The 15,993-nt window shown below is 38.0% G+C and overlaps 1 protein-coding gene across 1 annotated transcript in view; it reads right to left on the bottom strand.

The window, feature by feature from the left end:
- Nucleotides 1–7,137: 7,137 nt before the first annotated feature.
- Nucleotides 7,138–15,993, bottom strand: part of MOV10L1 (Mov10 like RNA helicase 1) — a 28,525-nt gene continuing 19,669 nt past the window's right edge. Inside the window, exons 12-18 of the mRNA XM_064441710.1 lie at nt 15,490–15,605; nt 12,077–12,223; nt 11,262–11,383; nt 10,373–10,472; nt 9,760–9,924; nt 8,070–8,243; nt 7,138–7,293 (exon numbers count right to left, since the gene is read on the bottom strand). Of these exons, the coding sequence (XP_064297780.1) occupies nt 7,138–7,293; nt 8,070–8,243; nt 9,760–9,924; nt 10,373–10,472; nt 11,262–11,383; nt 12,077–12,223; nt 15,490–15,605 (980 nt within the window). The remainder of the gene's footprint in view (nt 7,294–8,069; nt 8,244–9,759; nt 9,925–10,372; nt 10,473–11,261; nt 11,384–12,076; nt 12,224–15,489; nt 15,606–15,993) is intronic.

The raw sequence follows: 15,993 nt of genomic DNA, 5'->3' as shown, positions 1-15,993 counted from the left end.
TTTTTTTCCCCGCCATTTGTTTCTCTGTAGACTACAGTCCTACCCAAAATACTTCTGTCTGCTACAGAAAGCCATCTGGTTGTACTGGCAGTTCCTAAACACAGTGGCTAGTTGTCCTACTGTTCCTAAAGTGTTGTGCAGCAAGACTTAATCACCAGGGAGAGGACAAGAAAAAGAGAAAAAACTCTGCACAGTGCCCAATGAAGCTGACAGCAGGAATAGTGCTAACCCATCAGTTATTTTTGTCAAAATAAAAGAAGACACTTTATTCTACAGTGTATTTGTAGAAACACAAAACATTATTTTTTTTTAACCCACCTTTTGAGGCATTGTTCTGACGTACACCACAGCAGACCGCTGGACTGCAGTGGAAACCCAAGAAAATCCTGTATTATCTCTGCTGTATATAAGGTGGCCTTAAAAACTGGAAGTAGGGCTTTTAAGCATGCTTGGCTTAACATACTCAACCTCAGTCAAGCGGAGGTACTCATGTATCATTCCAGTTCGCATCGGGGGCATATTACTGTAACACTCCCATAACAAAGTTACAGACACATACATGTTCACGGAATGGCCCAGTTTTAGCAAGTACTACGAAAGTCTGAGAAAACTTAGAAGCTGAAAAAAAAATACAGAATAAGGAAAAGCTAATGTAAGAGTCCATCAATATTTTTCTTCTGAAGCTTCAAGGATTCAGGCATACTGTTCTATGCAGAAGCATAAAGTCATATACATTTTAAACAGAAAACCAAATGAGTTGCTGCTACTATTTTATACTGTTAAAGCTTTTTTTCACTTCTTAAAAAAGTATTTTAAAAAAAAACCTAACAACTCTTGTTTGGAGAAACTTCTAACCATTTCAGAACACGTGCCTTTCCCTGAGGACAAAAGGTGCAGGATTTGCTCAGGAGCGAATTTCTGTTCTTAGTTTCAAAACAGATGAGGGCTGAATGAATCTTCAACACTGAAAAACTAGTCACTCCTGTCAAAGGGAGCAAGATAAAAATTTTGCTTACCTTTCTATGAACAACAATTTTGATAAGAAAAGAAAAAAGGGGGGTTTCATCTATAGATAATGCCCATTTAACAATATATTATGTGTTACTAGGAGGGACATGTTTAAATACTTCTTCAAGCAAATTTCTTTAATTACAGTAACCTTAAACATTTCCCCTGCACCCCTCTACCCCCCAGTCCTTATGGTCATCACATACATAGCCATCATTTGGGGACACATGAAATACTAAAGTCAACAACAGCTCTTATTTAATATTTAATGCTTGGACTCTTATGGGGTCAGAGAAAATATTGTTAAGTACTGTAAACATAACATAAGAATGCAAAATCAAATCCTATGATATCACAGGTTATTGTATTTAATCAATCTTTCCAGTGATACTAGCTTCAAAGATATTGTAAACTGATCCATACCTGGGAAGGTTGAAGTGATGACCCGACACTCACTTCTGCAGGCTTTCCAGCTCCGATGGCAGGTCACAACCTACATAAACTCTATTCATTAAACTGTATTCTAACAGTGCACAAAAACAGGGATCCTGCAAAAAAAGATTAATGTTTAAATTAATCATGCTTCTCTGTGAAGTGAATTTTCAAACAAATTAACATGGCACATGAATGTAGGAGATTTAATAGGACCTTTTCCAGAAACAGAACTCCACAAATGGTGCAAGCATGGTGTAACATGGGAGAAGGATACCCACAGATGTTCTAAGTTACATTTGTGGCATGTAGGTGTGGGGAGACTAAACTTTCTATTCAGACCATTTCTGGAATACTGCTTTCCTTCTTGTCCAGTGTGAGACATAACCTCTCATCAGATATTAAGAAAAGCTCACTTATTCCTATGGAAGGACCATGCATGGGTTCAAAGGAGACCGCCTCCCTGGCAGGCCGTTATATTAATTGGAAACAATAACTTCTACCACCCTCCATTTTAAAAGTGAAGCAACTGCATTTTGTGAAGAATCTGGTTGTATAAGGTTATTCAGAACACGCTTACTGTACTTGCAGGCTGCTGGAAAAATTCAGCATTGAGGTTCTGACCTCTTGTAAAGAGAAAAAGGAGGCAGGATCCCATATGCACAGATCAGCACTGCAATTTCTTTTGTGCTTGGAAGTCAACTGCGTAAGTGCCTGAACTGTTCATACTTACAGGAACCTATGGAGTTCAGATATTCCCAAATGCAGGCTGACGACAGCGTACCAATTATTAACATAATCTGATGATCCCTCACATCAGGTTAACCCCCCAAATCATCCATTTACTGTGGTAAACACCACATGCAATTCAAAGATATAAAAACAAAACTTACTTTCACAAGAACATGAGGATTTCCCACGACAATCAGCAAAGCTTTTGCTCTAGTAATGGCTACGTTAAATCTCTTTGGATTAGAGAGAAAGCCCAAACAGTATTTGTCATCACCAAATAAGCCTTCATGAGATCGCACCTAAAATTGTTATGGATAATTTTAGGAATGGAATAATGAGGAAGCGATTTACCTACCCATAGTGTAACTTTAACATAATGTTTGCTTACTGCTGCAATCCGCAGCTGAGTGTCAGAAATGCACAAGTTAGCTTCATAATCCAAATTTCAGCTAGCTATTTCCCACCATTGGCTTTTCCACAGAAGGGCTATTCTCCAACAGGCTGCTAATGCAACTTGAGCAATTTCAAGAGAATGGTGTACTCATTTCATTTTAGCATCAGGACTATCCACTGTAATTCGAAACTCAAGATACCAAAATTGCTTGCTAAAACCCAGTAATTCTATCTTTTCAATAGAAGAAATGCTAGAGCCGTTGGTATTCCAATTCCTGCAGCTGAATGACAATTCACGGTGTGTCTTCCTACAAGCCTTCCTCAGTAGTCTAATCAGTGTGCTTTGACTTAGCTTAGAAAAAACAGCCAAAGCAATTAGTGTGCTATAACTGTCGCTCATTAAATTTTCACCTCTATTTCATCTATATTTGAACCCATCTTTGATAAAGAAAATTTTCATGACCCTAAATAATGAGTTCTTGTAAATAGGAGCACAGTACATACCTAGAACTACTTTTAAGAGAGATAAAATGGATACAAAGCTGGATTGAAAAGCTATGGTATGATGCAGAACAAATAAATAAGCATAGTGCCACTGCCCTCAGGAAACAAGCAAGAAAATCCCACAAACTCGTCTCCCAAGCCACAAACGAACCCCCAGAAATCAAATGTTCCTTTAGCACTGCATTCACCCTGCTTTCCAGTGCTTTAGTTGTTTACATAGCTGTTTTATCCTCCTTTCTCCAGGAAATCCTATGCAGTCCTGTTAGAAGTAGTCCAGTACTGGTCATATCTTCAGCTACACATTTCTGCTCTATACTTCCTCGTTTGATCAGTTTGCCTTATGTACCAATACCAGCTCTGCCTGTACTGTACATTCTTGAACACCCCTGAGGGATCCCAGGTCAGAAACACCTCAGGAACTCCATGTTGCAAACAATTAAATCTTTTACTTGGAGACTTACTGCACCAGAACCACATTACCACTTGCCAAAAAGCAAGCATGGGCAGATTTTTTTGTATTCTGAACTGAGCTCCACACTATAGAAATACAGCTATATAGGGCCCATGATGCCCACCAAAAGAAAGCCTAAACCCTCAAACACAATCACATACACCGAACTGGTATCACTTGCTGATGTTCAAAGTATTAACTGAGCCCTCCTCTAAAGTTTCCCAACTGTCTTTTCCACTGATCCAGCACAGAGTTTTACTCCTGTCCAGGAGTTCAGTGTGCCTACAACCATGCACGTTTGATGGATACAGTCTCAGAACATAAAGGATTGCTACCAGACTACATAATACCAACAAGCTGTCTGCAAAAAGTCTCAGTAGCTATCAGCTGACTTATCGGCTGCCGCTTACACTTCTCAACTCCACACAGATCTCTCCTTAGAAGCACAAAGATAAGTTGCCTGTCAAGAGCTCCAGCCAACAATCTTACATGCCTGAGAAGGCAAAGGACAGAAAAGTAGGACATAAAGAAGCTGCTGTAGTTTTTCCATTTATGGGACTTTCATGTGAATTCAAATACCATGGATATGTGCATGCACTGGAGTAATATCTCGCATTTAGAGAGAGATTATTGGCACATGCCTGCATCTAACCTCAGCTCAACCTCAGAGTCTTCTAAAGCCTGATGTCTCAGCTGATACGGATAGGATTTCCACACTCTAGTCAACTGCCTGAAAACTATGCCTACATCTTTGTCTGTCATCTGCAGATACCATGTACTGAGATCTTTCAGAAAAAAAAGACGTGTTGAAGCATACTGGTCATCAAGTTTGCAAAAGAAGGTGAGAGACAAGGGCTGCCGGCTTCCAAATAATAACAGCAACTCCCTCCCGTTACTCTGTGACACAGTCCTCTCTTCCCCTTTGTCAAATGCAAGGGATGGGCTCAACACAAATCCACAAATGTCTTCCCAAACACGCACGCCTTCCCACATTTCCTGAACACTCCCTTTTGTCAGCACTTTTCTGGAAGTCACATAAATTGCAAAGAGTGAAACTAAATACCTCTGCATTTTCATGGTTATCTAAAAATCTCTAGTGACGCAGTTTATGCCCCCATACCTTCATATTTACACAGATACAGTCAACCAAAACCAACACAGAATCAAGGAGGTGATGCACTGTTATAATGATGACCTGTGACTACTGTACTGCTGAAGTAGAAACACAGCATAATTATTCCCTCCCCCCCCCGACCCTTTCTTCAAGGCATTTGATAGCTTCAGATTAAAAAAATTAGCACCTAGAGAAGACCTTTACCAACATCCCTATAATACAACCAGTGCAGCACTTAAAGTGCACCATCAAAATGATCATGAGAGACTATGAAGTGCTCTCCTACCAATGCAAAATAAGTAAACTGTGATAAAGGGTATTCAGCTTCTAGGCACAGTCAGCTTTGGTGTCTGGGAAGTTGTCAGCTGTATACCATTAAGTGATGATTCTCAAACTGAAGGTGAAGAAGAATGTAAGAACCTACATCAGCTTTTAGAAGTCAAAGAGCAATCACTTTTTAACACTGATCTACACTGTCTCTAATATTTATAATGCATCCAGTTTCCATTCTCCCTCTGCACACTGAAGTGAAAGGTACATTATCCGCATGAAACTAAAATAAATTCAGATCAAGTAACTACAAGGGTTTAAGGTTTACCTCAAAATCACAGATGCTGTACTATTTCAATGCTCTTAAAAATGAGCTCTGTTTTCAAATACTGTGACAGACTGACAAAAATACAGCTTTTAATTTTTTTTTAATTTTTAAAAGCCCTATATAAAATAGGAAACATAATTAGACACATACAAAAACTCTCCACAGGACCACAACAAATATACATACTGTTGATAAGATGATAGCCATGTACTCCTGCCCTTGAAACTCTTCTACTGAGCCAACTTTAATGTCTGCCAAATCAATACTTCTCAGAAGAAATCTGATTTTTTCCACCTATGAAAAAAAAAAAGAAGTGTCTGATAGAATTTATTTTCACATTTGAAAATGGATTACTTCAAAAACATACATACACAAGTATGAGATTTAACACAAAGTTGTCACTGGGAATGCCTACACCAAGCTTAGCCGTCATCCACTAGTAAGGTTTTAAAATAAAACAGTAACTTTTCCTGAGAAGTATCACACTTATTACACAATTTAGAAGGTGAAGCACTCAGTACCATCACTTAAACAGAAATCAACATATTTTTAACAATCCAGATTTTAATGAAAAAAAACAACTTAGATCCACAAATCCTCTTCTTCCAGTGTGTGTTATATCCAAAACCATGCTTACCACAGATGTGGCAGGGCACACAGCTTCCCCCAGCCCCTCAAGAATACTGTGCAGAGATTCCACCTTTGCTTGCCACCTGCATCATGCAGAGTGAAAGAGGTGAGATGTGACCTTAAGTACCCTCCCCAAAAGAGAAAGACAACAAGGAGTCTCATGCACTGGAATGCTGGTATGTGTGGGATCAGGAGATTACCATCTGCTAAAAGCTGCTTGCAGACTATACCATGCTCCAAGAAACCTATCAAGAAATCAAGCCTGGCTAAGCTGAGGATTGCAGTCAGTTACTGCTTTCTAATCAGCGTTCCTGCAATACAAGGTGACTTTCTTGAAGCAGACATTTCTGTATGTCTTGCATCACAGACAGATGAAGGACGTAATCATATTAAAAGATGTAAAACGTTTTAGGGAGTGTAAGAGGTTCAGTCACATCAATACTATATTATAAACATTTGAAGGATAAATAGTAGCTGTAAAAATGGGCAAGTGCATACACCTGACCAGTAGGACCAGTACAGGCAGAGCTCCAATTTGCAAGTGAGATTTCTTCAGAAAGGGTTGGTCTTTTCCACACACCTGTTTCCCCCAACCCATGCATGCAAGGCCACGAGTACCGAGATAAGAACACCAAGAAAAACAATATGCACACTGTCCAGAGCATCCTCTAGAAATGAAAGGAGATTTAATTTTCTTTTTTAAAATGAAAGCAGACATCACATACTTAGACTTGAAGATAAATAGTTTTAAAAATAAAGCACAGCATTTGAAGTTGACATCCAACATTCTCTACAGGTTTAATTAACAACACAAACTTCAAAGTCTGACTATGGAACAGCTAAGAAGTCCCAATTCCTCTAGTTTTCTCAAAGCCATAACAAGGTGACATGCCACCTACTTCACTACATTTCCCTTTTGTTCCACTCCCCAATGCAGAAAGTAAGTGACAGAATCAGATTGCTGTTCCAAATAAATTCTTGACTTGCACTCTTTATTCCCAGCAACTGGAAAATCTGCTTGTCTCCAGAACTGCAAGCAGATCTCTCTTAAAAATTAGGAAATTATTAAGAATAAAAAAAAAAGTAGAGTGCCATTACTGCTGTCTTTCCCTAGGTTTAGATTTAAATAGAAACATCATTAATGACTGATAATACACTGTGTAATATGACACACAACAGTGAGGTTTTGAGATATGCCTCCCTGCTTTAACAAACCACAGCCACAACATAAAACCACAAGATGAAATACAGCAACTTTAAGTTCTTAGACATCAATTATACCTGTTTACGATATGGTGTAATCACTCCAATTTCAGTCACTGACACTGCAGCATTTTCATTTTTAGCAAGGTGGCAACAGTACTGCATTACTTGAACTGCTTCAGTTGGATTAAACCACGAAGGACTGTGACCTTCTCGTGTTTCACTTCCCTGTATTAGGGGAAAGGAAACGAGATGATGACAACCAGGTGCCGAAGAGACTATGTATAACAGATTATTCTTATGCATTCTAAACACACAAAAACCTGACGTAGTGTTACATAAAATTTTCCTTCTTTGCTATACACCTTTTCCAATGAACAAGTATCACCTAACATTTTATAATGCTTTTTAAAGCTGGAGAATTGGTATGACAACAGTACTTTAAGTGTACAACAAAGGAGTTAAATCTCAACTGAGAATAACATCTGTTAGCAAGTTGGTATCTTGCTTTTGTGCAAGGTAAAAGAGTTCAAAATCAAGCCTCTCCAAGCAGTGGATATTATCAGTTTTTACTAACTTCTTAGAAGACTGAAGAACAACTTTTTTTTTCCCCAAAGTACTACTTTTTTCCCTGCTTGCTTAAGCCTTAATAATCCTCTAGTTTTAGAGGCTTGTATTCATTCTAATGTTGCAAAGTCTCAACAAAGGCAATCTAAAGGCAGCTGACTGTAGCTCCATCTTGGTCAGTCTGCTACAAGTTTAAATTTGTATCAAAATGTCTCCACAGTACACTTCAATGGGCAGCTGCTCAAGTTCTTAGCAAACGTGACTTCAGTAGTTGTTTCTAAAACCAGATGGTCAGGAAATCACATTACTTGTAAAAGAAAGTTTATTCTTTTTTCATATCCTTTCTAGAATTCATTCTAAAGAAAATTCATCTACAATATCAGCAAACTTATCAGACCTCCTTATTCATACTTTCACTACATGAACGTTTTACATACCCTTATTCCATGAAAAATTAATGGAAATCCCTTCCTGGGCAATTTCCCCCAACGCAACAAAGAAGTTACTACTGAAGTGTCTGCACAAACTTCTAGCTCCTTATTATAAAACAATTTAGATGGCAAGGCAAGCAATGCAGAATGTGACCTGTAGTTCTTTACAAGTTTTGTGATCTGCAAAGACAAAACCCAAAATCCATAACTGAAACAGATAATTATTCAGACTTCACAGTACACACAGGTCCCAAGAAGATACTACCATACCATCCTCTAGCATTTAGCTTTTCTAAAGCTGCCAAAGAATGGTATTAAAGGCAAAAACTGCAGGTGTGATCTTCTATATGTAAATACTAAATAAAAGCTGTTTTTTGAAGGACCATCTCTTTCCCCTCCAAAGGGGGAAACACACACACACACACACACACACACACACACACACACACACACACACACACACCCCCAACAAAAAAAGAAAGAACTGAATCATGCATTTATCATTCTCCAGTTTCTCAAAACATTTGATCTATAGGCACATTCTCTATTTTTTTTTTATGAAAGTCAGATTCTTGTCATGGGGTTTCCATGGATGTAACTTTTTTTTTTTTTTGAGTAAATCTTGACAGACAGAAAGTGATCATCAGAACAGCTGGCAGAAGGTGGCTTTAGAAACCAAAAATGTATTTATCTTTAAATGAAAGAACGGCCTTAAGAAAACATTCCAGTCAGTAATAACCAGCTCGTAAAGATATGTCCTGTAAAAAGACTAACATATGATCCTCAAGCCCAAAGGTATCCTTAACGCCCTCATGCTTCCTGCTCTCTCACTATGCCAATTCTCCTTCAGCGTTTTATAAGGAACACAACAATGAAAGTTTGCTGTAACAGATTTTACATGGAAGTGTGACACGTTTTTCAGTAGGCTGAACCCAACCTAAAAGCCTAGGGCCAAACACCCCCACCTTCCCCCTTAAGTCTGCCAGATTTCCTCCCTCCTCTGCTTACACGGTCATCTAATCATCTTTTGCTTTCAGTTTAATTCTTTGAAGTGTATTACCATAAGAACAGGAAGGCATCTGAGTAAGTTTAACTTTAGCCCTATATTTCAGATTCAGACAATAATTTAAAGCAGCTGAAACATCTGTCCTCGCTTACGTACTATGTGCTACCTCTGCCACTTAACATCGATTTTAAGTACTTCACCACAGAAGAGCTTTGGGAAGCTATCCTTCAGAGAAAGAGGTCGTAAAGAAACAAGAACATTTTCTTTTTTCCCTTCCTGAAACATGATGTTTTAAAAATTAATCTTTATGTTTAAAGAGGAGGCTTCGTTTGTCTTTTTATGTTAAAAGTAGAAGTTGTACTTGTCCATTTGTGGAAAATTAAGTCATGAAGTTACAGTAAATGTGGACAACGGAGATGGAAGGGAATTTTAAGCTGTCATTCAGAATTCTGCTTTGTGCACCGTATTTGACTTATTCTGCTTAAGAATAGAAAACCCCTTCAAAGATGTTTTTTAACATGCTGGAGGGCTCAGCATTCTTGCTATTCAGAGTATATATTAAAAATAATCAAGCTTTCCTAGAGAACTAATGCTCAAGCCAGACATATCACTAAGCAAAAAGGAACTGGAACCACACTTTCTCCTTTTTTGATTTACGTGAAAAAAAAATAGAATTGCAGTTTTACTCACCAACAAAGGATTATATGCTCCACAGGCACTAAAAGCATCCTCATCTCTCAGATATAGCTCTCTTGATGTCAGTCTTTCCAGAAAGGACACATTTAATCCAAAAGTCAGTGCAATTTTAGATTTTATTACTGGCCCTAGCTGCTTTGGATCTCCCACAAGAACTATCTGTATATGCAATTGAAAAAAAAAAATCCATCTTGTATTAAAACAGTTATTAAAAAAATGTCGTTTCAATAAAAACGTACATACTTCAGCATTCAAAGGTCAATTTATAGCAAGCATTCTGCTCTCCTCCAAACATCTAATCTGTTTGCAAAGAAGGGTTAGGCCCAGCACAGAAGTACATTGTTGCCTTAAACTAAGAAAGCGTATTTTTATTTTGACATCTTCCACACACTGAATCCTGTCCCACCAGTGCAAACTTGCTTTAGATGTAAACCAACTCATTTAAGTGTGAGACATGGTTATTTTGCATGAGTAAGATTTACTACAACTACCCAGAACTCTGTACTCATTACCAGGCAATGGCTGCTTGCATTCTACATCATTCACAAAAATTAAAACAGGAAACCAAAGCTTTTTTCCTTTCAGTAAAGGATGCTAAAAGAACTACCTGTCCATTAGCTTCTGAAATCAACCCAATAGGAATCAGGCTCTCTGGTTCACTTGCTTGCCCTGCCTCATCCAGAATCACATGAGTGAAGTGTCCAAGCCTAGAAATAAATAACACGAACCCAAACCAGGGTTGTTTTCAGATTAGTTCGTTCTGCCACCCTGTGGTTGACCTCAGCAATTCTGTTAACTTCCTTGTCAAGTGTGTCAGGCAACTCCACACACGCAGAGCTAAGATGGATATTTTCAACATGTAATATATATATATCAACTCAGTAACTTTAATTTGCAATCTTTGACTTCGCTTACACACTCCAATATACTATACTATGTATAAGACACTTAAAAAAAGCTTTCCTTGTTCTCAGTTTCCTTCAGCTATTTAATTAGAACAATGAACTTGGTGTAGCAAAGACAATCCCCAGGCTTTGTTTCTACCAAACAACTCAAGTCAGTTAGGCTTCAGAGTGTCCTTTTACAAAGTTAAAATCAAAATCAGCGGAATGTTTAGTGAACAGCACTTGACATGGTGATGGTGGTTGTTTACAGTTAGTAAAGGTGACTTGATAAAAATCAGATACAATATCATTTTTAGTGTGACAATCATTTTGGCTCAATATAATTTAAGGGTCCTGCTAGTAGTGGAGGAGAAGTTATTGTGTAAAAAATTTTTAACATTATTCAAGATAATTCTTAAATTTACCATGGAGAAAGTCTCTGCTGAAACATTACTAAAATCAAGTGGTTTTCTAGGAAGATAATTTCAAAATAGAGGCACATGCAATAGATTGTATTAAAACAGCTCAAGTTACAGTACAGATGGTATCTAAAAGCTTTGAGTTTTGTAGCATCCAGCTATCTCAGTGATATTCCTATCTATAGTACACTACCGTATTTCTGCTTGATAAAACATTCCTGCACTGCTGCATGTGGTAATTATTATCCTGAACCACGATGCTTTCCAAACATCATCACCATCTTTGCAGTAAGGTTTCACCATGTCATTGATTTGCTGCAGAAACAAAAAGGTGTTTTGTAGAACAAAATGCCACTCTAAAACGAAATGTTTTAATTTGAATTAAAAAAGCCCACTGAAAACTGTTTTAGAAGCTGAGCAAAACACTTCAGATTTAAACCCATTCATACACCCAAATTAATTCTTCGTTAAGTTGCCTAAACAAAGTAGATATGCAAGAAATCTGTGTCTTCTTTATTGTAAGGATCAAAACTGAACATATGGATGTTTCATATACATACATATGTATGTACATAAATATATACAGATAAGCTGCACACACAATGTGTGTGTACTGTATAAAGATGACAATCCTACTTGCTTACTTTTCTGTGTAAGTAGTCTTAATTTCGAGACAAAGGTTTGACTTCAGTAACAGATTTTAGGATGCTTCGTAAGTCAAAGCATCTTACCACATTAAAAAAATCCCACTGACACGTATGCACTGCTTGTAGAGTTAAGCACTGCAGGAAAGAGGATAAGATTCTATGCTCATACAATCAAATTAAGGACTATGATCAACATTTTCCAGTTAATCTTCTGGAAAAGCTGAAGTAATATGTTCGTACTTTGGATCCTAAACAAGCCTAACCAGCCTAATAACCACTGACAGTTACATTACTAAATCAGTATTTTAAGATCGAAATAATAAAACGGAAATATTAACGGGCAGATATCTATAATATTTACCTCTGCTGACCTGAAGCTAGCATTAACTCGGACCATAGCTCCCGGTTTTAACAGGTTGCTTTGATGCAGCCGCAAGCAAATAAGATCTGTTGCAGCGTTTGATGGCGCACAAACCAAAATTCGACTATCTGGTAGAGTATAATGTATCTAACATTAAAGAAGATGGACATTAAAAAAAGGTTATTTAGAGAAGTAGCAATGGCTCAAACACGCCCCTTTTATTTCACTGAATACAGGATCCAGAAGAGTTTTGCATGCACGTTATATTCCCCTAACCTTCTGCAGTTCAAGAACGCTAGTCTTGACAGTCATGACTAAGTACTCTCAACTGAGCGTACCGAAAGCAGAATTAGTTCATGGTTATCGTATAAAGCTTTAAAAAGACAAAGACAAAAAGACTTGAAAATAAGCCATTCCAGAATTCTGTTAAATCCATATCAAGATCTTTTCTCTTTCACAGAACTACAGGAAATAATCTTAAAAAGAGTATTTTAAAAACTCCTTGGGAAAAAAAGTATGACTGTAGTTACAGAATTACTGTAAGTGTTCCAATACTGAAAAGATTAGAGATGACTAATTTGTCATCCACCATTACCTGTAAAATAGCTTCAATTACTGTTAATGTTTTTCCAGTTCCTGGTGGTCCAAAGAGAACATAAGGCATTGGACGACATTCACCACTCAATATCCTTTTCACTGCCAGTTTCTGTTGCTCATTCAGCATAGGATTGAAAAATTCACCAGCTCTCTGTTTAAGTGTCACAGTTTCACCAACTACAATAAAGATACGCACATATTAAAAACTCCACATAACTATTTTTAACATAAGTAGATTAAAGCAATTCCAATTCACATTATGCTTCAAAAAATTTTCATTTTCCTTATGTGGTAACAACTAATGAATTTCTCAAAAAATCTGATTTCATAGAACAGCATGTAGAAAATAAGCCATTAATATTTCAGAAGTGTAATGGATCTTTGATAAAATTGAAGGCCAGAAAAGGACTATGATTATGTAACCAAACAATCTGTAAAAACTCTGTTCAGTAATTTCAGCATCAAGCTCACTTTTGTCTTAGAATAGCAAAACTGCAGTAACTTTCAGTAACTGGTACTTCAGGGATAGTACCAGTACTAGATGATCAGTAGTAAATCACAACTACTGAAATTTTTTCTTTATCCTGTCTGAAGTAGTCTAGCTTTAGCTTTCCACAGCAGAATCTTGTTAACCCTTGGACAAAGTGGATTCTAGGTAATCCATTCCTTATTTCTTTAAGCATCCTATTCCTAGACAGTGATAAAATCACCCTCTTTAGCAATTAAGTACACTGATATTTAAAGTCACGCTTTCCAGAAAGGCATAGAAATGATCTAGGCTTTCTGAAAACTTTTCTGAAGTTTTAACATCTTTGCCAAAGTAGCTATCCCGAGGAGGAGACACAGCATCCCCATAATGAATTGGAACCTTTGAACGTGACCAAAACTTTTCCAGTAAATGACTGGGAAATGATAATTTATTGAGTAGAAATTATATCACTACATGTTTGCTGCCCCCTCCCCGGAAGTGTTCAAGGCCTGGCTGGATGGGATTTGAGCAACCTGGTCTACTGGAAGGTGTCCCTGCCTATAGCAGGTGGGTTGGAACTAGGTGGTCTTTAAGGTCCCTTCCAACCTAAACCATTCTATGATTCTGTGAACTGGAGATGTTTAAGTAATCCACAGAAAGACTCCAATGAAACTTCCTGCTACTACTGCTCTAGAATTTCTTTAAAAGACAGAGCACGAGGACATCTAAAAGGTATCTTAATCAGCCATGGTTTACTCAAGTGAGTGCAATACTGAGCTGTCTATACTTGAATATAAAGTATGAAAGTATACCAAGTTGGCTTGGTTGAGCAGCTATTCTCATCACACCTCTTATGCTCATCTCCTTTGATGCCATGCATTTTGTCTGATTGTTCTGCAGTTTTTTGACCTGAAAACAGCAAGTGAAGATAATAAATGCATTTACAACCTTAAGATGGAAGACAACTATCTTCACTAACACTTTTGAAGCCTCCAGGTTTTAATTTTTCCCATTAAATCGCATTATCCCATTAAATAGACCACCTACTGTGAAGACAGAAAGGTAGAGAAGTAGAAGGTGGTGCTAGGAATTTCCACCTTAAATTTAATATTTCTAAAAGTCTGTCTTATGTTAACATTAAACATTTATTTCACAAATACTCTGCAGGCTCAGATGAGGATTTTGAAGCCATGGCTGAATAACTTGTTGCCTTCCACAAAAGCTAACATTCACATTCCATACCACTAAGCAAGATGATACCTCTCTGAGACTGCAGCATGGTAAAACTGCTTGAAGGGAATGTGGTGTTTGCAAGATTCTGGACCAGATGCCTCAATCATCTTAATACTGATCCTAATCCAGTGAAGTGAGAAGTGTCACTCAACGAGGTTGAGTACTCCTCCTTGTACAGGACAGAGGTATCATCTAGAGATGTTTTCTGCTTCCCCAGAGCCATGATGTCATGGAAAGACTGCAAGGCTCATCTAGGCCTTCTGACTACTCCTTTTGCTGCTTACCCATGTAAGTACTAGCGATAATTTAAACAGATCATGGGGAGGATCATATAGCTCTGGGGTAAGCATGAGAGGTCCAGGTGATATTCTCCACCACACTTCTAGTTAAACAGAAAGGTCCCAGCAGAAGCAAGCATCTCACAGAACAGTAACTAGCTGTGCTGCTGCTCTCACCAGCATGGGTCTGGGTCTATGTGGAGGGAGCTCCTTGACTGCACATTATTAATTGCAAAACATGTCTGAGTTGTTACCACAGGAGGAAGGAAGAGCAGCAGTATTGTCTGGTGGCCTGTAACAAATCCCCACCAGAAGGAAGACAACATGGACGAGACTTCTGACAAACAACTGGCATCAGTGTCCTGATCACAGGTTGTGCAGCTTCCTGGAGACTTCAATCATTCACACACCTGTTGCAATTCACCCAGGAAATGTCTAGAATTTCTAGACTGAGTTGGTGACAGCTTCCTAATGTAAATAGCTGACACACTGATCAGAAATAACACTCTACTAGACTTGCTGCTCATATACAGGAAGGAGCACGTGTCCATGTACCGACTTTTGTTGCAGAGATTGCAAGATCGGAGGAAGGCTAAGAAGGTAACGCAGCAAAGTCAGGCCCTTCTAGAGCAAAACTCAGTTTCTGTAAGAAATCACCAAGCAATCCCTTGTCCCCAGGCAGCAAGCAAAAACTTCTGACATCAGAAAGCAGAATACAACTTTGACTCTTTGATACTCCATTATGCAATTCCTCTCTAACAACGGCTGTACAGTAGGTATCTGTTAACAATCTGAATGGGATTCAGTATTTTAAGGAATATTTACAGAATAGATACCTTACTTTCCTGCTGGGAACCTTGTTCAAGGCCATCATCAACAACACAATACTCAGTAGTATTCTGGGTCTTGATAGCTTGCGGTGGTTGTACGACAAGCCTTTCCGGAAATAACACTTCAAATTTAGGGAAGAAAGAGAAAGTAGAAAAATTTTCAAGCTACACAAACACTTTGCACATTTCACTGATTAACATTACTGCTGATGAATCAGCTTGCTCTGAGTTGCCAAAACTGGTTTTTCAGAACTAATATTAAAGTGGTAGAAACCTGTGTGAAGTTCATATGGACTGTTCTACTCAACCATAAAATGGGAAATCAGTGCTTTTTAATAAATTCTGAGGTAACATAAAACACTGCCATTTCACTTGCTATTATCATAACAGTATGATTTCTACGGTTCTTATTGGCTCAAACAGTTCACAAAAGTTTGTTCTCACTCCTCTCCCCTGTGATGGCCAACAGATGAAATAATTCTGATCACACCTACTCTAGACTCAGAATTG

This window comes from Phalacrocorax carbo, chromosome 1 (assembly GCF_963921805.1).
Source record: "Phalacrocorax carbo chromosome 1, bPhaCar2.1, whole genome shotgun sequence".
Lineage (NCBI taxonomy): Eukaryota > Metazoa > Chordata > Aves > Suliformes > Phalacrocoracidae > Phalacrocorax > Phalacrocorax carbo.
This window is presented reverse-complemented; position numbering and strand designations above follow the sequence as displayed.